At 40.5% G+C, this 25,624-nt stretch overlaps 1 protein-coding gene across 2 annotated transcripts in view; it reads left to right on the plus strand.

Annotated features, from left to right (window-relative positions):
* The first annotated feature begins 19,130 nt into the window (after positions 1-19,130).
* LOC149001046 (protection of telomeres protein 1b-like) overlaps positions 19,131-25,624 on the plus strand; it is an 84,947-nt gene continuing 78,453 nt past the window's right edge. Inside the window, exon 1 of one of the 2 annotated variants that reach the window (XM_089139354.1) lies at positions 19,131-19,597. In XM_089139354.1, coding sequence (XP_088995480.1) covers positions 19,471-19,597 — 127 coding nt within the window. In that variant the 5' untranslated portion in view covers positions 19,131-19,470. The other variant, XM_089139355.1, reaches the window with a different exon arrangement.

A 25,624-nucleotide genomic window follows, 5' to 3' on the forward strand; every position in this document is an offset into this window, starting at 1 on the left:
ATATGATGAGATATCAGTTGTGTATGTTATGACTGAATTGGGAATGTGATTAATTAGGTATGATTTGGGATTGGAGAATGTCCTTTTGACATTTCTGTCCTTGGACATCAGTGGGAATAGTATGGGATTTTTCTGATGGTGTCCTTTGACGCTTTTTTGGATTATTGGTTGTCATATCTTGGACTTGTCTAGCAGTGTTTGGCTAGGATTCCCTGTTATATCAGACCCGATTCGGAAGGGTATTGAGACCAAGTAACCAGTGGTAGCAATGGAGATTTTATGGGCGCTCAAGACCAGTGAGTTATTTCTGTGAGAGGACATAAATCACATTGTGGATACATGTGAGAGGCCATTCATTGGTAGGGTCACATTTAGTAGACTTGGGCTCATGGGCACTCAAGACTGATAACCAACCCGTAAGAGGACATAAGAGCTTCCCGTCTATTATTTGTGGATGACCAATAGGGTTAATGAGTCCGTAGTCCGAGTTGGTTGTAGCCATAGGATACGTTGACTCTAGTGCGAGGGATACCGGAAAGGATCTCCCAGGGCGAGGAATGGAAGTATCTGGATCTAAGTTGATATAACCAAATAGATGACTTGCATTTGGCTAGGCTCTACCTTGACATGCGCCAATACTTAGACCAATGGTGATGTGAGAGAGCGGTGACCTAAACCCCAGCCATGGAATGTCCGAGAAGGATGCAGGACCCAATTACCACCGGAGAACCCAAGATACTGAGATGGTTGAGGGAGAGCGATTTGAGACCTACCCAAAGAAGTATGGTGCTATGACTTAAAGCATGTCTGCCTATAGAGACCAGCATACATAGAGTTAGACTCATATATGTATTGTCTGTCTCATATCATTTTGCATCATGCTATGTTTCTGCTATCATGTTATTTATGTTGTTATAAGATAACTTGCCTAGTTGAATTCTCTTTAACTCACTCCTTTTGTGGAAATATCTTTTGTTAGATTATTTACAGGTGTTGATGAATATCACGGCCAGTACGAGGAAGCGCAAGTTGATGAAGCATACTTCACTCAAGGTGTTGGCAGTTACGAAGATTTCGGTGATGATCCCTTGTGTGATCATGCTACGTACCAGGATTAGCCCTACCTTGGAGTGGAAGCGGCCATGCTTAATTTCTAAAGTTTATATTTATGAAGATGTTCTTTATAAAGTAGAAGAAACTCTAGTTTAGTTTGATTACTTCTTCCTTTCCTTTCTTTTGGAATCGGTTGTAATCTTCTTTTTGACTTTCAAGCTACATTTGCGCTATAACTGTGGAGTGATATTCCGCCTCACTTTACCTTTTGATTATATATATATATATATATATATATATATTATTGGTATCATTTTCCGCACTCTGATGTTATTTCATTATATTGCTTGATCTTCTAAATAATATTGATAACCTTGATTTAGTTTTGTTCTTGATTATATTATTGTGAATGTGGGAAGTTGATTTCCTCGATACTGATCTTTGGAGTTGTGGATCACACACTTGGGTATGCCAAATAAGGTACCGGCTGGGTGGATGTGACAGAGTGGTATTAGAGCCCACATTTCAAGGAAAATCCTAACCACAAAAACAATGATGGAACATTCCTGAGTCATGAATCCAAATCTAATAAGTGACGCATAATGTATTTTGAATAATACACAATAAGTATGATCAAACAAACATCACATAATGTAACAAAGAAAATGCATAATACACAATAAGACAATGAAACAAAAGTGAACTTCATTAATTCTAGGAAAGTTCTACAATGAGTTACAACTGATAAACACAAAAGAAAATCCTAGTACAATCTATCTAGACTACTGTCTCTGCTCTCTCAATGCTCTAACATCCTCTACAACCTGAGTCAACTGTGACTCCATCCTCTCCTGCCTTGACTCTTTCCTCTCTAGGATGGAAGCCATAGAGCACATCTGTGCACACAACTCCGGAGTCTCTGGAACTGTGAGTGATGGACCTCCGATCTCAAAATGTGAGGATGTGGGGATCTCATGATGGCCTGGATATACTGCATCTCGGTGTCATCTCTTGTTTGGTCATCTGTATCCTGACCAGACCCTCATCACCCTCATCTGACTCATCATCCTCCTCATTTGAGTCGTCATCATCCTCACCCTCCGACCTCTCAGCCTGGCTAAGTTGCATCTGATGGACAGTCCTCGTCCAGATGTCATAGCCCAGATCTCGTGTCTGCATCTCAGTATCCTCCAGTCTCACCCCAAAAATGCAGGAAAATGAGTGTAAGTAGACGTCTGAAGCAAAGGTTTCGTACGCCCAGATGCTCCACAACCTCTAGCATGATGTTCCGAATGATGAAGGATAGATCAATCTCAAATCCCAAGTAGATGCTGTCACAGACACCTCTTTGGTCGCCCAAAGGCAGGCAACCAAGCCTACTATGTACGGACAAAAAACCTAAGGTTTGATTGAAAACTCCTCTATTGAGTTCCAATCACTCCGAAATTAATAGGAAAATTCTAAAATTTTATATGAAGACTATTAAGCATGATATAAGCATCTAACATGGTCATTGGAATAGAAATCTATCGGATCACATAATAGGCTTAATCTGAAGTCGATTCGTAGATTTCACGGATAGACTATATTGAATGGGGATCCATTCAAAAGGTAAGAAAACAATAGATCATGGTTAAAAAACAACCTAGGAATTGATCTATCATAGATTAGAGGTCAAACAACACAAATAGAATTAAGATCATGAAGATCATACAAGGCTTTTACCTAAATCACACCGTGTTGTCAATGGGAAGAGTAGAGTGAATTATGAGGATCAAAGATTAGGTATTACAGTAGTATAAGACCTTCCGCACAATCACAACAATGGGTTGAAATAGAAGAGAGAATAGATCGAGAGAGAATAGAAGCGAATACTAACCTTATAGAAGAAGATTCGATGGAGAAACTCCTATAGATGCTTGGGGATCTTCCTTGGCTTTGAGAGAGAGCTCTAGGGTTCTTCTCACATTCTCCAATAGTTTAGAGGTGAAGTGGTACGAATTAGATCGAATTTTGTATATATAAGGTTCCGAAAACCTAATTTTTCCAAAAGTGACAAATCTACCCTGGAGGAAGCCTCGGTCGCTTCTTGGTCAATCGACCAAGCAATGCCAAAAGGTAAAAATCAGATTTTTGGTATCCAAAAGCCTCAAGCTTCACTTGGGTCCTTCACCAACTTAAGAAAGGGGTCTTACCTGGTTCTATAGGACCTTCCAAGGGTGTCATCAATATATTCATGGTCCACCTTCTGTGGAGTCCAGCCCAAACCTAACCTAGACACCCTATATGTTTTGGGTGATGAAGGGTTTGTTTGATGTTTGACCATGAAGTTGGACCTCAAGTATAGTGTTGTTATCCTTGGAAAGTCCTAGGAAGTCAAGCCAAACCTCTCCCTTAGTGTAAATCCGAAGACCAGAAGTGAAGGAAGAAGACTTTGTGGGCCATCTCAGTAGAAGACATGGTGTTTGACCCGAAATGCATGGATATTGATGATGGTGTTCCCTTATGAAAACCTTACTTGATTTGGAGTTGAACAACAAATTGATGAAGAAGAACTTGGTTGATGGGCCTAAAGCCTAGTTGGACTTGGTTTGAAGACATCCCTCCATGCTAGGTAAGTGAATAGATGTGTTGAAAGAAGCACATTCAAAGTTATTGAGATTTGGACCATTAATTTCCTAAATTAGAGTTGCTGTCATGGTTGGTCAACTGGCCAGTCGACCAATAGGGTTATCATGGTCAATTTTGCAGATCCTTGTATTTTGGGACTTTTATGCTATTTAAAGGGGGGGGGAACTCCATGTTTTTCACTCAAAATAAGTTCTAAGCCTCTGGAGAACGTGGGAAGAACCCTAGAACCTCTCCTCCAAAGCCAAGGAAGATCCTCAAACATCCGTCCGAGTTTCTTCATCGGTTCTTCTTCTAAAAGGTTAGTAATCGATTTGTGATTTATTCTTTCTTCTATACTTCTGATCTTCTGATTATGAGGAAGGTATTACACTACTGTAATGACCTCTTCTCTAAATTCTATTAGCCCTAGATTCATGGGGAATTCACTCTAGGTTCTTGAAGCCATTTGGCGATGATTCTTGAACTTGACTTTACCTAAGATCTTGATCACTCCCTCATTATTTTTCAAATGATCTTGGTGATTATGGGAAAGGTCTCACACCAGTGTTACTGACACATCCACTCAGCTGGTACCCTACCTAGCATACCAAGGTGTGTGATCCAAAGCCTCGAGGATCAAGTATCGAGAAAACCAACCTCCCACATATACAATAACATAATCATGAACAGATGTAATCAATGTAATATCATATAATAATGAGATCAAGAAAAGAAGAAGAGAGACAATATAATCGAGTGCCAGATAAATGATACCAATATATGGAAAATCACAAGTAGAGAGTATGTGGAGAATTCACTCCCCAAATCGCAGTGGAAAAGTAGTTCGAATACAATTAAGGTTGCAATCAAGTTCTCAAAAGAAGGAAAGAAAGGGATAAACACCTAAACTAATGTCTCTTCGGTCTTATACAGTATATCCTCATAAACATAAATAAAAAAACAAGACATGGCCGCCTCTGCTCCAAGGTGGGACTAATCCTGGTATGCAGCATAATCCATCGAGGGATCTTCAATGTAATTTTCGTGATTGCAAGCAACTTGATGGTAGTATGCCTCATCAATGGGCATCTCGTAGTATGGGCCATCATGTTCTTCCATTCCTACAGGATAATCTAACAAAGATATTCAAAAAGGAGTGAGTTCAAAAGAACTCAGCAAGGCAAGTTATTCCACAATAACATAAATAACATGATACAAAGCATAGCATGATGCAATATGATATGAAACAGACAATGCATGTAGGAATCTAACTCTATGTATGCTAGTCTCTATGGCAGACATGCTTTAAGTCATAGAACCATACTTCTTTTGGAAAAGTCTCAAATCACTCCTCACCGGTTGGTAATGAGTCCTGCATCTCTCTCGGACAATCCATGGCTAGGGTTTTGGTCACCACTCTCTCACATCACCATTTGGTCAAAGTATTGGCACATGTCAAGGTAAAGCCTAGCCCAATGCAAGTCATGTACTTTGTCATATCAACTCAGATCCAGATACTTCCATTCCTCCCCTCTCAGAATCCTTTCCGATATTCTTCACACTAGAGTCAGCATATCCTATGGCTACAACCAACTAGGAATACGGACTCATCAACCCTATTGGTCATCCACAATAATAGATGGGAAGCTCTCACGTCCTCTCACGGATATAACTCACCGGTCTCGAGCGCCCGTGAGCCCAAGTCTACTAGTTGTAACTCTACCAATAAATGGCCTCTCATGAGTAACCACAATGTGATCTATGACCTCTCAAGGATATAACACACCGGTTTCAAGTGCCCACAAATCAACATTGCTACCACGGGTCGTTCGATCTCAATACCCTTCCGAATCGAGTCTGATACGATATGGATATCCTAGCCAAACACCACTAGACAAGCCCTATGTATGACATCCAATAATCCGGGAAAGCGTCTCAGGGCACCATCGGAAATATCCCATTCTATTCCCACTGATGTCCAAGGACAAAAATGTCAAAAGGACATTCCCCAATCCCAAATCATACTTAATCGATCACATTCCCAATTCAATCATATCATACACAACCGATATTTCATCATATAGAAAAATACAAATAACATGATCAATCGCATATGTGATAACAATAATAAATATTCATGATAACAAAGAATACATAAACATGGTACTACTGTACTTGAAGTACTTACAGCAGTAATACAACATTAAGAAATACAATAATGAAAGTGAATCTAAAGAGTTCAAAAATAGATACAAGATTCACACAATTTATGTACTTATAGTAACAACCGTCCTTACCTTAATTCGAATTGAAGATAGTCTAGAGATCAAATAAAATGGTCCCAAAGTTAGTACTTATACCCTAGACAACTATAGATACAATTTTAGAAGAAAAATTCAGAAGATCGGAGATCAAAGGATCGAATCGGACAAAGACACAGTTGCTGTATTAGGTGGCTGACTGGCTTGGTCGACTGACTCAAATTCAAATGGGCTTCTTCTTGCATCTCAATTGACTAGTCTAGGTCAGAGAATTACCTTCAAATCATGTTCAGGAGTGCATTAGGTCCATCAACTAAACTCCCCTTCTTCAACGTGCAATTACTTATCAAACACTAACAATGCTTCCAAGTATGGAGCACCATCATCAATGTCCATGGGTTCGGGGTCAAACACTATGTCTTCTACCGAGAAGCCCCGCAGATCTCTTCTTCCTCCACTTTGGGTCTTCGGACCTACAATCAAACAAGGTTTCTGGGTCAAGGTTAGGGTTAGGCTAGGGCAGGATTTCACATTCTCCCCCCCCCCCACAAGAAATTTTGTCCTCAAAATTGAAAGCGAACCTGGGCTTCCAAAAAGATGAGGAAAATTCTCCTTCATGTCTTCTTCCTTCTCCCATGAAGCTTCTTCAGGGGTGTGATTCTTCCACCGACTCTTTACCAAAGGAATGGTACGATTCCGCAACTGTTTGTCCTTTTTGTCTAGGATTTTGTCTGGCTTTTCATCATTGGAAAGATCAGCACTAAGTCCTTCAAGTGCTTGATATAGTATGTGTTCTGGATTCTCTATGTACTTCCGAAGCATTGACACATGAAACACATTATGAACTCCAGCAAGAGATGGGGGTAAGGCCAAACAATATGCGACGGGTCCAACCTTTTCTAAAATCTCAAAACATCCGATAAACCGAGGGCTAAACTTTCCTTTCACGTTGAATCTCATCACACCCTTCATCAGTGATACCTTCAGGAAAACTTTCTCCCCAATCTGAAATTCCAAATCGGTCCTTCTCTTATCTGCATAGGATTTCTGTCTTGATTGAACAAACTTAATCCTTTCTCTTATCATATCAACCATCGCACTTGAAGCTTCAATCATTTTCGGACCCAAGACTTTTCTTTCACCGGTCTCAGTCCAATACAAGGGTGTTCTACAAGTGTTACCATACAAAGCCTTGAATGGAGCCATGCCTATTGTTGCTTGATAACTATTGTTATAGGCAAACTCAACCAAAGCTAAGTATTCATCCCAATTGCCACCCATATCCACAACACAAGATCTAAGTATGTCTTCCAAAATCTAGATTGTCCCCTCAGATTGTCCATCAGACTATGGATGATGAACCATACTCAAATTCAATTGTGTTCCCAAGGCTTTTTGCAAACTATTCCAAAACCTTGAGGTGAACCTAGGATCACGATCAGAAACAATACTTACTGGCACTCCGTGCAGACGCACCATATTGTCCACATAAAGCCTATCTAGCTTATCAAAGGTATGAGTGATCTTCATAGGAATGAAATGGGCTGATTTGGTCAACCTATCAATGATTATCCATACCATATCATTGCCTTTACTTGTCTGGGGCAAGCTAGTCACGAAGTCCATAGAAATGTCTTCCCACTTCCAACTAGGAACAGGAAGGGGCTAAAGTAATCCAGATGGAGATTGACGAACGGCCTTCATAGGCTGACAAGTCTCACACTTGGCCACAAAATCTTCCACATCGGTCTTCAAACCAATCCACAAAAAATGTTCCCTTAAATCCTTGTACATCTTGGTACTTCCTAGGTGTATTGTGAAAATAGACTGGTGTGCTTCCTTCAATATTTCCTTCTTAATTTCTTGAACAGCCGGCACACAAAGTTTTCCTCTAGACAATAAAGCACCATCATAGACATACCAAAATAAGGGTCCAACTCAGGATTCGAAGAAAATCTTCTCAATCTTCTCCTTCAATTCCTGATCAGAACTTTGCAAAGCAACAATTCTATCTTTAAGGGTGGATCTTGCCAACATGGTAGAAGAACAAAATCTAAACCTTCATGAACAATTTCCAAACCAAGTTTCGAAATAAAAAACAACAATGGTTGACTCAAAGCATTCAAGTCCAACTCTTTTTTCTTACTTATCCTACTAAGAGCATCGACAACCACATTCGCCTTACTAGGGTGATACTAAATGTCACAGTCATAATCAGAGACCAATTCTAACCATCTTCTTTGTCTTATATTCAACTCCTTTTGGGTAAAGAAGTATTTTAAACTTTTATGATCTGTGAAAATAGAGATTTTCTCATCGTACAGGTAATGTCTCCAAATCTTCAAAGCAAAGACAACAGCGGCAAGTTCTAATCATGAGTGGGGCAGTTCTGCTCATAATCCTTCAATTGCTGAGAAGCATAGGCCACCACCTTGCCATGCTGCATAAAAACACGAGCCAAACCAATCTTTAAAGCATTAGTGTAGACTGTCAAACCACCGGAACTATCAGGTATAGTCAAAACCGGGGCACTTGTCAATCTAACTTTCAACTCTTAGAAATTCTTCTCACATGTGTCGATCCACACAAATTTCTCTTCTTTTCTAGTTAGCTTAGTCATAAAGGCAGCCAACCTAGAAAAATTCTCAATAAATCTTCTATAGTTTCCCGCCAATCCTAGGAAACTTCTTATTTCCGTCACGGTCTTCGGTGTTTCCCAATCGGCAACTACTTGTACCTTCTCAGGATCAACATGAATACCCTCGGCTGAAACCACATGGCTGAGAAATACTACCCTTGAGAGCCAAAAGTCACACTTACTAAACTTAGCATAAAGCTTCTTTTCTCTCAACCTTTGCAAAGTGAAATTTAGATGTCTCACATGCTCTTCTTCACTCTTCAAGTAGATCAAGATGTGATCAATGTAGATGATCACAAACTTGTCAAGCACACCATGACATACTCGGTTCATGAGATCCATGAACACAGCAAGAGCATTAGTCAAACCGAAAGGCATAACTCTAAACTCGAAATTACCATATCTTGTTCTAAAAGCTGTTTTGAAAATATCACTTGACTTCACTTTCAACTGATGATATCCAAACCTTAAATCAATCTTCGAGAACACGGCTGCACCTTTCAACTAATCGAAGAAATCATCAATCCTAGGCAGCAGATATCTATTCTTGATGGTCAACTTGTTCAACTCCCGGTAATCAATGCATAGACACATGCTACCGTCCTTCTTCTTCACAAACAAAACCGGAGCTCCCCAAGGTGATACACTTGGCTGTTCAAAACCTCTAACTAAGAGCTCATTCAACTGTATTTGCAGTTCTTCCAATTCGGTAGGTGCCATTCTATATGGAGCTTTAGATACCAGAGCAGCTCCTGGAATCAAATCAATAGAAAACTCAACATCTCTATCAGGGGGCAGTCCTAACAGATCATCCAGGAAAACATCTACAAAGTCACTAACACCTTTGACTTCTTCAAGCTTCTTCTCTTCCTTGATCTTGCTTCCAGGTGAAGCACCTTCCACCAATGCACAGACTTGCATCAATGCGGTCAAAGTCTTCTTACTAATTCTTCCCTTCTCACCTTGAAATTCAAAAACTGAATTCCCACACATCTGAAATTGAATTCTCTTCAAAGAACACAAAATTACAGCATTATGAACTATCTACCAATCAATTCCCAAAATCACATCAAAGTCCTTCATGTCAAAAAGTACTAAATTCGCCTTCATATTCTTTTCACAAATCAAAACAAGCCAATCTTCTAACACTTTATCTAGTTTCACAACACATCCAACAGGAGTACTAACAACTAGATAGGTTCTTGGGTGTTAGGTCAGTCTTCATACCAAATGCAAATGAAATGAACGAATGAGATGCACCCGTATCAAATAGAACAAATGCAGGTATAGAAGCGACTAACAATGTACCTGTTACAGTTCACATCTTGTTCGGTACCAGACATACTGAACACACTACCAGAAGGAGGGGCAGGAGCACTCTTCACTGCAGGGGCGAATGGCTGAACCGGCTTCTTAGGGAAAGCGCGAGCAAAGTGTCTGGTCTGCTTACAGTAAAAGCAAACAAGGTCCCTTGGTCCAACTGGAGCAACTACAACCGGAGGCTTCTGAACCACGGGTCTAGGATTCACAATCCCAGGCCGAGAATTTCACATCCACCCAGCCGGTACCCTACCTGGCATACCCGAGTGTGTGATCCACATCCCCGAAGATCAAGTATCGAGGTAATCAACCTCTCACATAGACAATAACATAATCATGAACATAAATAATCAATGTACAAAGTATAAACAAAAGATCCAAATAAGGGAAAAATAAATCATATATCATCAGAGTACGAAAGACAATCAAAATGTCTAAATCATAAGTAAAGTGAGGCGGAAATCTCACTCTACTAATCAGCGGAAAAGTAGTTCTAAAAAGAAAAGGAAAGGGATGAAAACTACTAAATAAAAACATCCAACTTGTATGGAAAGAAATGAATAACAACATCCAACTTGTATATAATTGGTAAGTAAATCATACATGAATTAATTAGCATAAACAAGTAATGCTACTGTAATCAAGGTAGTTGCATCAATAGTATATCAATGTAAGAATCTATTTAAGGAAATAAATCAAAGAGATTCAAATATAGAAACTAGATCATGCAATCTATGTAATTAAGGAAATAACCATCCTTACCTTATATAATTCACAAAGGATCTTGGGGATCAAGTAGGATCTTGTCTAAACTTGGAAAGAAAGTCCTAAACAACTATATATAACATATTAGGAAAGATACCTAAAAGGAAAGAGATCAAATCAATCAAAACAGACCAAATATGAGGTTGTTGTCCTCATTGGTCGATTGATTGGTCTCTGCCTCAGTCAACCAAGCAGTCGACCAACTGAGACAGTTGCTTACAAAATCAGAGATTTTTGAATACAAAACCGAATTTGGTGGTTCAAAAGGGTACCAAACAAGAGGGAATATGCAAGGGTAGTGTATTGGTATATAGAGGACTTCAAGACTCCTATAATATCAAGTCTTCAAGTTACAATTTAGGAAACAAAAACTTACCATAATTAGATCAATCATGGTTCTTGAAGAATTCATATCAAAATCATGGACGAGAAACTATAGGATGATGGATCACTAATCCGATAAAGAATTCATGAAAAGCATGCATAGATCTTCTAGAAAAATAGATCTAAGACAGAAAAACATCAATCTAAATAAAGAAAGAGAATAGATACATGTTTTCCTTCAAAAGCGAGTGATGATCTTGATGAAGATCATCCACCAAGCTTTAGATCCTTAGGAAAAGAGAGGGAATGAGTAAAATGATAGTTGCAACAGAGATGCAACATCAACTCTACTATCCTCAAACAGATAAGGAAAGAAAAGTAATGGAGAATCAAAAAGAAACATAGAAGAGGATGGTCACATACCTTTTTGTGTAAATGTAAGAGATTTGACGAAGATCCGTCAAAAAAATCACCAAGGATGCAAAGGAGATGACTTGCAGAGGGCTCTGGTTCGTTCCAAAGAGTTTGGAGGCAGAAAATACGAAGTTGACTCGAGTTTTGACTTAGATAGAGCAAGCAAAGACCTAATCAGCAAATCAGATCTCATTGGTCGATTGATTGGTCGACTGGCCCAGTCAACCAAGCAAGACAGCAAGTCCAAAATAGGGAATTGAAGGCTCAGATCAAATCCAAACATGAAGGGGTTTTGCACACACACCAAGTGACTTACCCAGTAGGTAGAAATGCCTTCGAACCATGGCAGAGAGTACTCCAAGTCCATCAACTAATTCCTTCTTCATCAGGGTGCAGTTTCCATAAATGGAACACTGTCATCAACACTCATGGATTCTAAGCCAAACACCAAGTCTTCCACTGGGATGGCCCATAGTTGACTTCTTGCCTTACTTCGGGTTGTCGAACCTACAAACAATGGGGTTTCTTGGTTAAGGTTAGGGCTGGGTTTCACAGAGAAGATTTCATATTTATTCCAGGTCTAACTCCACCAAACTTACTATACTGACCCGCATGAGCAAGACCAGAACTCTAACCTACACTCCTTGGCTGAAAGGTAGGAGTAGAGTATGGTGCAGGCCTCACAAATCGCCGCTCAAGACAGTCAACAAAACCAGGATTCCTTGGCTGCCAAGGCCTCTGAACACGGGCATTCTCTTTCTCAGTTTCTTCCAGCTTCTTCGAGTTCTGAACAACCTGAGCATAGCTCTCAAGGGGAAACACAATGAGATATGCTTTGATTGCCAGCCACAAACCTTTAAAGAACTTCTTTGCCTTAGCATTATCGGGCTTGATGGAATAAGGGGCAAAGCAAGAGAGTTCTTCAAACTTTTGCTTATAATCCAACACAGACATTGCACCCTGCACAAGAGCAATGAAATCAGCTTCCATGGCATCCTTTACCGATTCGGGGAAATAGTTCTTACAAAAGGCTTCCTTGAACAAATTCCCAAGAGACAACACCGGCATGCAAATCCTCAAGAATAGACCGAGTGGAAGTCCACCATGCATCATCTTTGTGCTAGAGCTTCTGCTCGGCAAACAAAACCTTCTGGGCATCAGAACACTGCAAATTTCGGAAGGCCTTCTCTAATTCCCACAGCCATATATTTGGAAACAGAGTATCCTTCAAGACGCCAATGAAGGTAGGCACTTGCAACTTTAAGAAACTCTCCATCAGTCGAGTATGGGGAGTTCTTGGAGAGTTCCAACAAACCTATCTACATTTGGGACTACGGCATTAGGATTCCCATTCACACCAGTACGAGTCTCATTGTGAAGGGTCATGAAAGCCATCATCATCTGGTTGAACTAGTTAGCCTACTGCTGCATCATATTACTTATGACGCTGGCAATATCTCAGAAACTTCCAATGTTCGGGGCCTCTGGAATGTCATTAGTGGTATGACTATTCTCTTGAGTTTGCTGGTCAAAACCACCAGTGGTTACCTCTTCATTCCCAGTGCTTTCGGAACCAACAAGGCAATTCCTTAAGACAATCATTCTGCAAAACCGAAAGATAACAACACCGAAATTCGAAGATTCGTCAACAACCACTTGACCATATGATTAGAATGCTTAAATCATGCTTAGAATCATCAAAATAGTAAGAAATCAATCATACATTGGTCAAAATCCAAAATTTCCAACAAAAACCAGCATTTAAGCCTTCAGCCTTCAGCTGGTCGACTGGGTGCAGTCAACCAAGCTGATGCTGCACACAAAAATTAGCTTTTATACAACAATTCCAACTTCAAAACTCATTTCAAACTCATTTCCTTTGAGAGAGAACTCTGGAGAACAATCTTGCAAGGGTTTTCAAAGTGATTCCGAGTTGTTTAGAGCTTCAACAACAACAACACAACACACATTGATCAACAACTCAAGGTAAACACTATTCATCTTCTTCTCAAGTTGGGTTCTTCACTTAGATTTCTTGAAAAACTAAGATATATTGTTGTTCTAGTTTAGGAACATGTTTATGCATGCTTGGCAACACATTCCCAGAGTTTTCTTACAATACCAAACCTTAAACTTCAAATACAAACACAAACAAGTTTTTGCTATCGCTAATACAACCAAAAATTCCCAATTTAGTAAAAATTCGATTACTCTCAAACCGCTAGGAATTTTAATACCAAATCAGTTGCTACATCCTAGAAATGATATGCTAGATGTACTCATGCAATTTGTTTCAACCAATTCCAACATTTCCAAAAATCCAATTTTCTCTCTCCTACTTGCTGAATTTTCATCTTGAAAATGTCTAAATGATAGATTTTCACCAAACGAAGCATCCCAGCATGTTTATCCAAGTCTTATGCACATGCTAGTATGTTTGAATCACAATTTCGCTAAAATCAAATTACGAAAATGCCCTTCATCTATCAAATACATACAAGGACTAATCCCAATGCAATTTCTTCTTTGTTTCGACAAGTTCACTATGCCTAGAGGAGGGCGACGAGTTGATACGGGTTGAGGACATGCTCCACAATCGAAGGTTATAGACGAGGAGCAAATTGTGAGTTTCTATTTGAGTACTACTTCCACGACATACCGATCGAGCATGGACGGTTGGTGGTCTTGGATGACTTAGAGACATTCCATATACGAGAGAGACTAGGGGCTATGGATTGGCTACACTTGCACACTACGGCATATCCGGTCTATCCAGATCTCATTAGGTACTTCTATAGTAACCTGACCTACCGCTACGAGGATGACCCACGAGATGGTTCTAGGATTGTCATGGAGTCTATGGTTGGGGGTACACAGATCAGTTTCACTGCTAGGACACTGTCTTGCATCTTGGATGTCCCGAACGTACCAAATTCCCACTGGTACAGACATCACTGAGGCTCTCCTTCCATACGAGGCACACGAGGTATGCATGACTCTATGGGATGACATTGGCTGTTAGATGCCCCGGAGTGCATCCTTCAGCTCGGGTTATCGCTCGCATCGTCGGGCGAAACATTATTCCGAAGGCGGGGCACCACAGCAAGGTGTCGGCGATGGAGGTGTACACTGGAGTGCAGATAGACTTAGCCTACATCATGCAGAATGTCATAATAGATCGAGTTGAGTTTCCCGAGGATAGGAACTTGACTTTTGGTCGACTCTTGACCCGCATTTTTGAGCACTTTGATGTGGACTTGGAGGATACACCAGTGATTCAAGGCCGAGATAGAGGTGAGGACATAGGCTCATGGTTGATCAGGAAGATGGGGCTCCACAATGCCGCCAGATCGGATGATGAGGGTGACATTGCTGAGGCACCAGGGGATGATGACTCAGAGGATGAGGATACCGATGACGATGATGATGATAGTGACGATGATGATGATGAGCATGGGGATGATGATGATCAGAGAGATGAGGATCGGGGTCAGGATGGGATTCCAAGACACGAGGAGATTCCTACTCCGTGATTCTCCAAGGTTGGAGGCCCATCTCACACGACTTCTGAGGCTCCAGGTGTGGCTTCTCACCAGTCATCGATTTATTCCATACTTGAGAGGATCGAGGCTCGTCAGGAGGCTATAGAGGTTGGACAGAGGAGGATGGAGTCATACATGTGGACCCTAGGTGAGAGGTTTGCACGACTGGAGGAGGAGTTCAGATCTAGGAGGGATCAGACAGATCGTCGGAGTCGATCACCTAGATAGATAGTACTAGGAGTTTCCTTTTATGCTTTCTTGGATGTATTTCTTTTCAGACTTGTGAAAATTTCTTATGTGATTAATGAAGTTTAGTTGTTTCGTTTACATTATTGTGTCTTATTCAACAATCAATTTATGCTTCATTAATTTGGTTGCTAGTCCAGGTTATCTATTATTCACCTCTAATAGCACTTGAGTCACTTTTGGATCTGTGACTCGGAATGTTCCGTTATCATTTCTGTGGTCCGGGTTCTACTTGATCTTGGGCTCTGATACCAATCTGTCACACCACCCAGCCAGTACCCTATCTGGCATACCCGGGAATGTGATCCACAGTCCAAGGATCAAGCATCAAGGGACCATGCCTCCCACATATGCAATAACACAATCATGAACAATGATAATCAAGGTAAAAGCAATAAATAACAGATATCATGAATAAGATAAGAACAGATAATTAGAGTGCGGAAATAAATGATACCAAGTGTATAAGTATAATCATGAAAATGAGAAAATGAGCAAAAGTCACTCTCTCAAAGGCAGCGGAAAAGTAGTAAAATCAAGTTAAGTTACAATCCCATGTTTAAAGAGTAACTCAAAGAAAGTTAATTACATATCCCAAATGTTTAACAAAAATCCAGGGGAATGGGGCACTAAGCAAGGGTTTCTTCTATCTTAATAATTGTCTCTTCAAAAGTGTGGACGAAGAAAGTGGGGCTAACCCTGGTACGTAAAGTAATCCTCTTCGGCACCAAAACTCTGATCTTCACTGTAGCTACCACCCGGAGGGTAGTATGAGGGATCAAAGTCCGTCTCGTAGAGCGTGCCATCGGAATCTTCAACACCTGCAGGAAGATCTAACAACATTTGCACAAAATGGAATGAGTTCAAAAGAACTCAGCAAGGCAGTTATTCCGTAATTCATAACCATATAAGTACAAATCATAACATGATGCAATATGATATGAAACATATGAGGCAAATATGATTCTAACTCTATGAATGCTAATCTTTATGGTAGACATGCTTTAAGCCATAGCACCATACTTCTTTGGGTCGTCGGTCACTCCCCCTCAACCAATTCCGTATCTTGGGACTACCGTAGTAGTTGGGTAAAGTCCTCCCAAACCATGGTAGGGGATTCGGTCACCACTCTCTCACATCACCATTTGGTATAAGTATTGGCGCATGTCAAGGTAAAGCCTAGCCCAATGCAAGTCATCTACTCAATTGTATCAACTCAGATCTAGATACGTCCATTCCTCACCCCGGGCGATCCTTTCCGGTATCCTTCACACTAGAGTCAGCGTAATCCCGGATTACGGACTCATCAACCCTATTGGTCATCCACAAATAGTAAACGAGAAGCTCTCACATCCTCTCACGGGTTGGTTACCTGTCTTGAGCACCCGTGAGCCCAAGTCTAGCTATTTGCAACCCTACCAATAAATGGCCCCTTCCGGGTATCCGTAGCATGGTTTATGTCCTCTCCCGGGTTGGTTACCAGATCTTGAGCGCCCATCAAACCATACACTACCACGGGTCATTCGGTCTCAATGCCCTTCCGATTCGGGTCTGACATGACAATGACAAATCCTAGCCACACAACTAGACAATCCTATGTATGTCATCCAATAAACCCGAGAAAGTGTCAATAGGCACCTTCGGAGAACATCCCATATTATTCCCTCTGATGCCCAAGGACAGAAGCGTCAATAGGACACTTCCAAATTCCAAATTATACTTAAGCAATCACATACTCAAGTCCATCATATCTCATACATTTGATACATCATCATGATAAAAGTTAAATCATAACATCGAAATGGTCCATCATGAATACAAGTAACAAGAATAATAAATCATTATGACAAGAGTATATGAAATCACAATACTACTGTTCTAAAATATGTATAGCAGTCCTATGATATTCAACAGCAATTAGGAGACTATGTTCACTAAGTATAAACCCCAAAACATAAGTACATAGCCTATGTGTTTATAGAGATAACAATCCTTACTTTATGTTGAGTTGATGACGAATCAAGAGTTACCAAGGAATGATCCAAAAGTAGTGTTAAGACCCTAAACAAACATAAATAAGAGATTAGAGAAGAAATCGGGAGGATCGGATGTTGAACGGGTCAAAACTGGTTGAAGTTGCTGTCAGAAGTTTGGTCGATGCTCTTGGTCGATGGCATTGACCAAGGATGATCGACCAAAATAGTTTCGGGACAGCATAATGGGTTTTGGGGATTTTGGTCCAAAATTGGTCTTCCGGGGCTTGGATCGATCCAGAACTTGGAGGGATGCTTAAGAACAGTATGAGGACACTACAAATCAAGAAATTAACATAATCTAATGGTCTAAATAGAAAGCCCCAAATTGAACTACTAAGTTCAATAGACAAGAATCATAGCATGGATTGAAATCAATTGCATTTGCATTGGAAAGGCATGCATTAGCTAGGGGAACTTATAGGAATTGAATTAGGATCATATACTAGCCTTAAATATAGACATAGCACACTATATACCTCAGTTCATGATAAGAAAGCATGAAGTTAATAAGAAAATCAAAGAATGCATATGCAAGGCTTGAAATGAGAGCATGACATCAATGAACAAGGGAGAGAATCATAGTTTAAGCAAGAGTGAACACTTGGAGTGATGGTTGCAAGGTTGCAGCACCATCTCCAAGGTTTCAACAGCAATAGAAAAAGTAGAAAAGAGTAGAAAAGAATAGAATAGAGAGTAAGAGTGATGACTCATACTTTGTAGTTGTTGATGGAGGCAAGGAACAATGATTGACAATGATTTGGGTGGAATGCCTAGGAGGTGCTTTGGGAAGCTCTCCCCACGTTCTCGGTAGTGATAATGATTAGAATAGGGCTCAAAACACGAGGCGAGTATAAATAGAATAGGGAATATTCCAAAGAATCATTAACTTCGAGTTTGGGAAACTTTGGTCGATGGTCTTGGTTGATGGCATCGACCAAAACAGGTTTTAACAGAAAATCCAGAATTAGTTCAGCAACTTCGGACAGGGATTTGGAGGGCTATACAGGGTCAAATTGAGTGAGTTTTTCTTCTACAAGTCAATCAAGAAGTCTAGTTTTGGGAAATACTTTCGAATCATGCACGAGAGTCCATTAGGTACTTCAACTAATTCACTCTTTCTCGATGCGCAAATTCTCACTAAACACCGACAATGTACTCAAGTAAGGGGTATCATCGTCAATGTCCATGGATTCGGACTCCGACTCAAAATTATCAATCAAAAGGGTCCACAAGACTCTTCTACCACCGCGTCGGGTCTTCGGACCTATAAACAACAATGGATCAGGGTCAGGGTCAGGGTTAGGATAGGGTTGGATTTTACACTCGTGATATGGAAAAAATATCGTTGAACCGGGTCCCCCCTTGTTCAACCTTCAACTCCGGTTGGGGGCGAACCGACCAATTTATGTTCGGACAAACTGGGTTTGAAGATGGCGTGCTAAGGAAGAAACCTTACACGATCAACGGGCAAGCATGAGTTTGAGATTCTCGGGATGAACAATCAAAGAGACGGTTATCAGCATTCACGAGAGCGAACGATCGTGCCAACTCAGATAACTTTCGCCCTCGTAGTATCAAGATCGTGCAATCAAGGGAAGTTGTCCATTACCATACTAACGGGTCTAACCGTCAAGATCCGATGGTCACTAGAAGAAGGCACGTACGAGTTCAACGAGTAGGATTAAAAGGTATACTCTATATAAGTCAGAACCTATGTACAAAGAAGGTATCTGAATCGTATTCCCAATTATCGTATTCATACTTTAGCTCTGCAACTAGTCAAAGCCTTTGTGATCAGTTCATTAACTGACTTAGTCATCGGAGAGGTGGACTTTCGACCCTCGACCCCCATGGTCGGGCTACATCTAACGATTATTTTGCAGGTCATTCTCAAGTGATCTAAGGGCTGAGCATATTTTGGATGCTCGGAGATGATACTCGACCACACCCAGTTGAGCACGTTTTTGCAGGTTCGAGCGTTCGAGAAACCGAATCCTGCAACAACAGCAACAACAAAGAAACCTTTCTCCAAGTCTGCACGCCGCCGTATCTTGATATGGCGGGAGAGAGCAAATAAGGGCCAAGAACGGTAATAACCGAGAGGTTGTCTGTTGTGGTCGTAACGAACCGAAGCAGGTGAACGGTACTATCCGGTTGTCATGGATCCATGGCCGTAGTTTCCCTGGGGTTGGTAAAGCGAAATGGGGCCTCCCTAGCCCATTGAGTGCTCTCGGTTAGGTTTAGTGTTCTGGGAGCTAGAAATGGCGAGACGAACTGATGACTACACATTTCTTAAGATCAGGGATGTGACTGGTGCCGTCAATCAGAAAGTGAACCTGACTGGGGTTGTGGTTGAGTTTAGTATTCCCAAGAAGACCCGAGGAACTGGTAAGTTTTCTTTATCTTTCTCGTTTTATCTTCAGAGGCCTTAGTGCAGAGTGGTTTGTCGTCTGAAGATTCTTTGTTTTCCTGCGTTGAAATCCTCAGTCCAGTAGAAATACTTAAAGAAAGTGTTTTTCGTTAATTTGGATATTCTGAACGCTGAAATCATTTGTAGATTATATGATTTGCTGTGCTTGAATCATCTCAAAACAGTAGATTTACTTGATGAAAGTATTTCTTAGTTAACCTAGATTTTCTGTGTCATTGTAATGTTTTCTAGTATGCATGTTTATACACTAAATGGATATCATAGTTCTGAGACTGGGAGGTACTGGAAACCGTGGAGTATCGTCTAACAGTTGGTTTATCATCTTCTTTTTAATATTTTGACGGGTGACATTCGGGAAAGGCTTGACTTACTAGAGTTTTAGATTCGATTGACTCTATCAAGACCAGTATAACATTGTTACCAGATATGGTCAATCACATCTTCCTGCTTTATGTTTTTGCAGATCTTATCTGCTGTTGTAGTTGATATAAGTTATTTGATCCCAAATGCATCTGTTGTAGCTGGATTTCAAAGCATTAACAGGGTATTGTTCATGGTTCTTTAAGCTTGGACAAATTTTGCTTTGGTATTGAGGTTTGTATTTAAATTCATTCTTATTTTCTCCTAAAAAAGGAGTAAAATATTGAACTATTGCTGACACCTATATTGATGCAACTTCTCAAAACAAGGGATTCATAAAAGAGGGGATCCGATGAGAGATTAGAGAGTTCGAAGAAGAGAAGAGATGAGGTTGGGGGAATTAAGTTCATTCATGCCTCATATGGCCCACTTCATTACATATGTAGGCAAACCTTCTGTCGAGACCGTTACATTGAGCCTACATTATAGAATTGCATTTTCTTTCCTCTAATTATATGCCTCCCTCTATAGCAACCTGTATTAGAATCACATAGCATAATTTTTTAAAAAAAGAGAGTTGTTTCACCATGCGTGAGGATGTCCGTGGTTGTCCTTGTGACTTGGTACCTGATGTGTCCCTCTTCCTGGGTTGATTTGTATCATTCCCACCCCCTTGGGAGTCCTCAAGGTTGACATGGGGAAATTGCTACTGAAAGTCCACCAGATCAAAAGGAATTCCCATCCACTGAACCAATACCTGTTGCATATTTACGCCATTATGCATCACCTGGCGAGTATGTAATATGACCACTAGAAGTAACTCCTGGGGTGGTAGTGTTGTAAAGGGAGAACTTTCTCCTACATAGGGCTTAAGCATGCAAACGTGAAAGACGGGTGAACCTCTGAACTGGTGGGAAGATGATAAGAACCCTTTCTGCACCTCCTTTCAATCTCTCAAATGCAATGAATATAAGAAATTTCACCAGAAAATACATTCTCAGAATAAGCAAGCAACCGCAACAACAACAATGGCTATTTTCACTAAGAGTAGAACTAGAAACAACACAAAACATTCCCAACTCCTTTACTGAATCAATCACTAACAATGACCCAAAACAAAGCAACAAAAGGCAACACCTGTGAAATCTAGCCCTAACCCTAACTTGGAAACCCTATTGTTTGTAGGTCTGAAGACCCGAAGTGAAGGAAGAAAGCAACTATGGGTCATCTCAATGGAAGACATGGTGTTTGACCTAGAACCCATGGAAATTGATTATGATGTTCCATACTTGGAAACCTTGTTAGAGTTGGAAAAGAAACTGCACATTGATGAAGAAGAACTTGGTTGATGGACCTAAAGCTTAGTTGGACATGGGTTGAAGGCATCCCTCTATGCTAGGTGAGTTGTTTGATGAGTTGTGAGAAGCCCATTCAAAAATGATGAGGTTTGGACCTTGAATTCTCTGACTTGGGCTTCTTGGTCGGCTGGGTCGATTGGTGGGTCGACTGGGCCAATCGACCAAGCAATTGACCCATAGTGATAGGGTCAGGGACAATTGTGTGAAACTTTGATTTTTAGGGTTTTTATTGTTCTATTTAAAGGGGGACTCCATGTTTTTCACTCACTTTCAATTCTAAAGTCTCTGGAGAACGTGGGAAGAACCTTTGAACCTCCTCTTCGAAGCCAAGGAAGATCCCCAAGCATCCGTTTGAGTTCTTCATCGAATATTCTTCTACAAAGGTTAGTAATCGATCTGTTTCTACTCTAATCTACTCTCCCTCTTCTATTTCTTTTGATTGTTTGATTATGAGGAAGGTATTACACTACTGCAATGGCCTATTCTTTGATCCTCTTAGTCTTAGAGTGAATCCCCATTCACTCTATTTTTCTTAAAGCCGTATGGTGATGTTCCATGTTTTTGATTTGGCATGAGACCATGAGTTACTCTCTCCTTAATTTTCTAACTATCTTTATGATTGTGAGGAAGGTCTCACACCATTGCTATAACCTTTTCTTGTATCCCCATAATTTTTGGGTGAATCTCTTTTCCCTTTGCTCTTTGTGAATCTAACCTGGGTTTATTTTAAAGGAAATTTTAGGGTAACCTTCAAGAAAGGGTATCCAATTGAGAACCTTAATTTTCTTTTATTTGTTGGATCCTTCCCAATTCCTTCCTTGATTTTGAAATACTATTCTTTATTCTCCTTAGAGTGAATCCTCATTCTCTTTAGTCTCTCCGTGAAATACACTAACCGTTTACAGTAAAACCCTAATTTTATGATTCAATTAGTTTTCTATTCTTTTAACCTTGTTTGATGCTTAGACCTTCATAGATAGTCTTAGTATGTTTCTAGGGAACTCCCCTTCGAATTTCGGAGCAATCGGACTTCAAACGAAGAAGTTATGACCGATTTAGGGTTTTTTGCCCCGTACTGTTAATTGGGTCGACTGCCTGGTCGATTGAGCCAATCGACCCAGCAAGCTGCCCAAGCTGACAGTAGCTGGTTTCTTCGTCTGATTTGATTTGTTTGATATCTAATCTTCTAGGGCTTGTTCCTAGTGATTATTTTATGCTTGTTTAGGGTTTGTTTGCTAGCCTTGGACCTCTCCTCTTTATTCTCCAGAATTCTTCGAAGTTGTTTAAGGTAAGGATGGTTGCTCTCTAATAACTTAATATACATGTTTACTTCTAATTGATTTGGATTACATGATCATATTACTATTGTATTAGTTTTCTTATAATTATATTGCTGCTATAGTTTCTTCAAACTACAGTAGTACTTGTTCATATGATTCAATTATTATTTCAATCATATATGAATAATTATTTACTTATGTATTGTGTTTTCAATTGTGCTTGTGATGACTAATTTGGGAATGTGATTGCTTAAGTATAATTGGGGAATGGGGAATGTCTTTTTGACGTTTCTGTCTTTGGACACCAGTGGAGGTGGTATGGGACACTTTCCTATGGTCCCCTTTGACTCTTTCCCTGGTTATTGGTTGACATAACAAGGGCTTGTCTAGCAATGTTTGGCTAGGATGTCCCTGTTATATTAGACCCGATCGGAAGGGTATTGAGACTGAGCAACCCGTGGCAGCAATGGGGGTTTATGGGTGCTCAAGACCGGTATCCAACCCGTGAAAGGACATGAATCACATTGTGAGGGGCCATTCATTGATAAGGTTGCAGGAGTAGGCTTGGGCTCATGGGCGCTCAAGATCGGTATCTAACCTGTGAGAGGACGTGAGAGCTTCCCGTTTACTATTTGTGGATGACCAATAGGGTTGATGAGTCTGTAGTCCGAGTTGGTTGTAGCCATAGGATACGCTGACTCTAGTGAGAAGGATACCGGAAAGGATCGCGAGAGGCGAGGAATGGAAGTATCTAAATTTAAGTTAATATAACTAAGTAGAGGACTTGCATTAGGCTAGGCTTAACCTTGATATGTGCCAATACTCAGACTAAATGGTGGCGTGAGAGAGCGGTGACCTAAACCCTAGCCATGAAATGTCCGAGAGGGATGCAAGACCCATTACCAATCGGAGAACCCAAGATAACGAGATGGTTGAGGGAGATTGATTTGAGACCTACCCAGAGGAGTATGGTGAGATGACTTAAATAATGTCTGCCAATAGAGACCAACATACATAAAGTTAGAATCATATCTGCATTGTCTGTTTCATATCATATTGCATTCTGTATGAGTTACTATCATGTGTTATTATGTTATTGTGGAATAAAGTGCCTTACGAGTTTTTTTGAACTCACTCCTTTTTGCAACAACTTTGTTAGACTTACCTGCAAGTACAGATGAGTATGATGGTCAATACTATGAAGGCCAAGTTGATAACTGATATGGTACCCAAGGTACTGGCTACGGTGATTATGATGGTGAAGACTACCAGTACGAGACTAGAGCTTATCATGATTAGTCCGACTCTAGCACTTGTGTGCCAGCGATGGGACACCATCTCTTTTACTTATGGATACGTTATTTATAGATTCAAAGAAACATTAGTTTAGATTTTGTTTACTTTTTTTCTTTTCCCTTTCATTTTTGGGAACTGATTGTAATCTTTCTCTTACTTTTGATTTACTTTTCCGCTGCTACTGTAGAGATATTTTCCACTACACTCTACATTTGATTTATTCTATTGGTATCATTTTCTGCACTCTGATTATATTGTATATTCTCTTGAATCTTATCTTGATCTCTTAATTAATATAGTTTAACATTGATTTAGTCTTGTTATTGATTATATTATTGTAAATGTGGGAGGTTGATTTCCTCGATACTGATCTTCGGGGTTGTGGATCACACACTCGGGTATGCCAGATAGGGTACCGGCTAGGTGGATGTGACAACACCAAAACCCTACCAAATCCTTACCTGAGAGACTCTTCTGTCCTTTACATACATACATTTCTAACAACCTCTTACACCTCACACCAATCTCCTTTTGCCAAGTGGACCATCATTTCTGCTCCTTTGTCCTCAGCGAAGGTTTTGATGTTGTCCACTAACATTTGGCCACATGTCGCTTGAATGTTTGGATGGCTTTGATCTCCTATAGCTGCTGGTGATGATCCTATGCTTCTCCCTCTATTCTTACGTTTGTACACCCAAATTATTAGGGCCTTATCAAAAGATCCAGGTGGTATGCTACCTTCCCCACCCTTTCGATTTCCTTGAATGGCCCAAAGAAGCTTTTTCCCAACTTGGTGTTTAGGCGGTGTGCTACCGATGATTGTCAGTAGGGACAAAGCTTGACATACAACCAGTCACCTACCACATACTCCTTATCCCTCCTGTGTTTGTCGGTTTGATCCTTTATGCGTGCTTGTGCGTGAGCGAAATTAATTTTCGAATCGGCAAACACTTGATCCCTAGTCCGCAATTCCTCTTTTACAATTGCATTTGCAATGGAGCGAGGGAGGTACCGACTGGGAGTTGGGGGCTCTTGACCACATAGGGCTTGGAAAGGAGTGGCATTAATGGCTGAGTGCTGAGTTGTATTATACCAATACTTAGCCCATCTGAAATACTTTGTCCATTGCTGGGGAGTTTTCGTTTTTTTTTTTTTTGCCAAAACTGGGGAGCTTTCGATACAAAACATCGGAGATACATTTCTAGAGGCGATTAAGTACCTCATCCTACCCGTTGGTTTGATGGTGGTAGGCAGTATTGAGAGCCAGTGTAGTACATTGTAGGCTGTGCAACTCATGCCACAATTTGCTTAGGAAAAGTGGGTCGGGTTCGGTCACGATGGAGCATGGAAGGCCGTGGTGGTGCACAACATTGCCTATGAACACCTCTACAATGTGAAGGCTTGTAAATCCAATAGGAAGAGGGTTGAAGTGCATGCACTTCATTAGTCTATTTATGACCACCATCATCATTATTTTTCCTTGAGATGCTAGCTATCCTGTTATGAAATCCTGAGATGTCTTCCCAGACTCTCTCTGGTATGGTTAGTTGTTGTAAGAGACCGGCAAGCTTATGGCGGTGCTTTGATCTTTTAAGAGACTTGGCAATTTGCCACATACAATCGGGGTTTCCTTAGGTATCCCATTCCAACAAACATTTGTAGGCATATGCTTCAATGTGCAAATGTAACC

The sequence above is a fragment of the Hakea prostrata genome, chromosome 11, assembly GCF_041222555.1.
Source record: "Hakea prostrata isolate BN-2017 chromosome 11, UWA_Hpros_2, whole genome shotgun sequence".
Classification (NCBI taxonomy): domain Eukaryota; kingdom Viridiplantae; phylum Streptophyta; class Magnoliopsida; order Proteales; family Proteaceae; genus Hakea; species Hakea prostrata.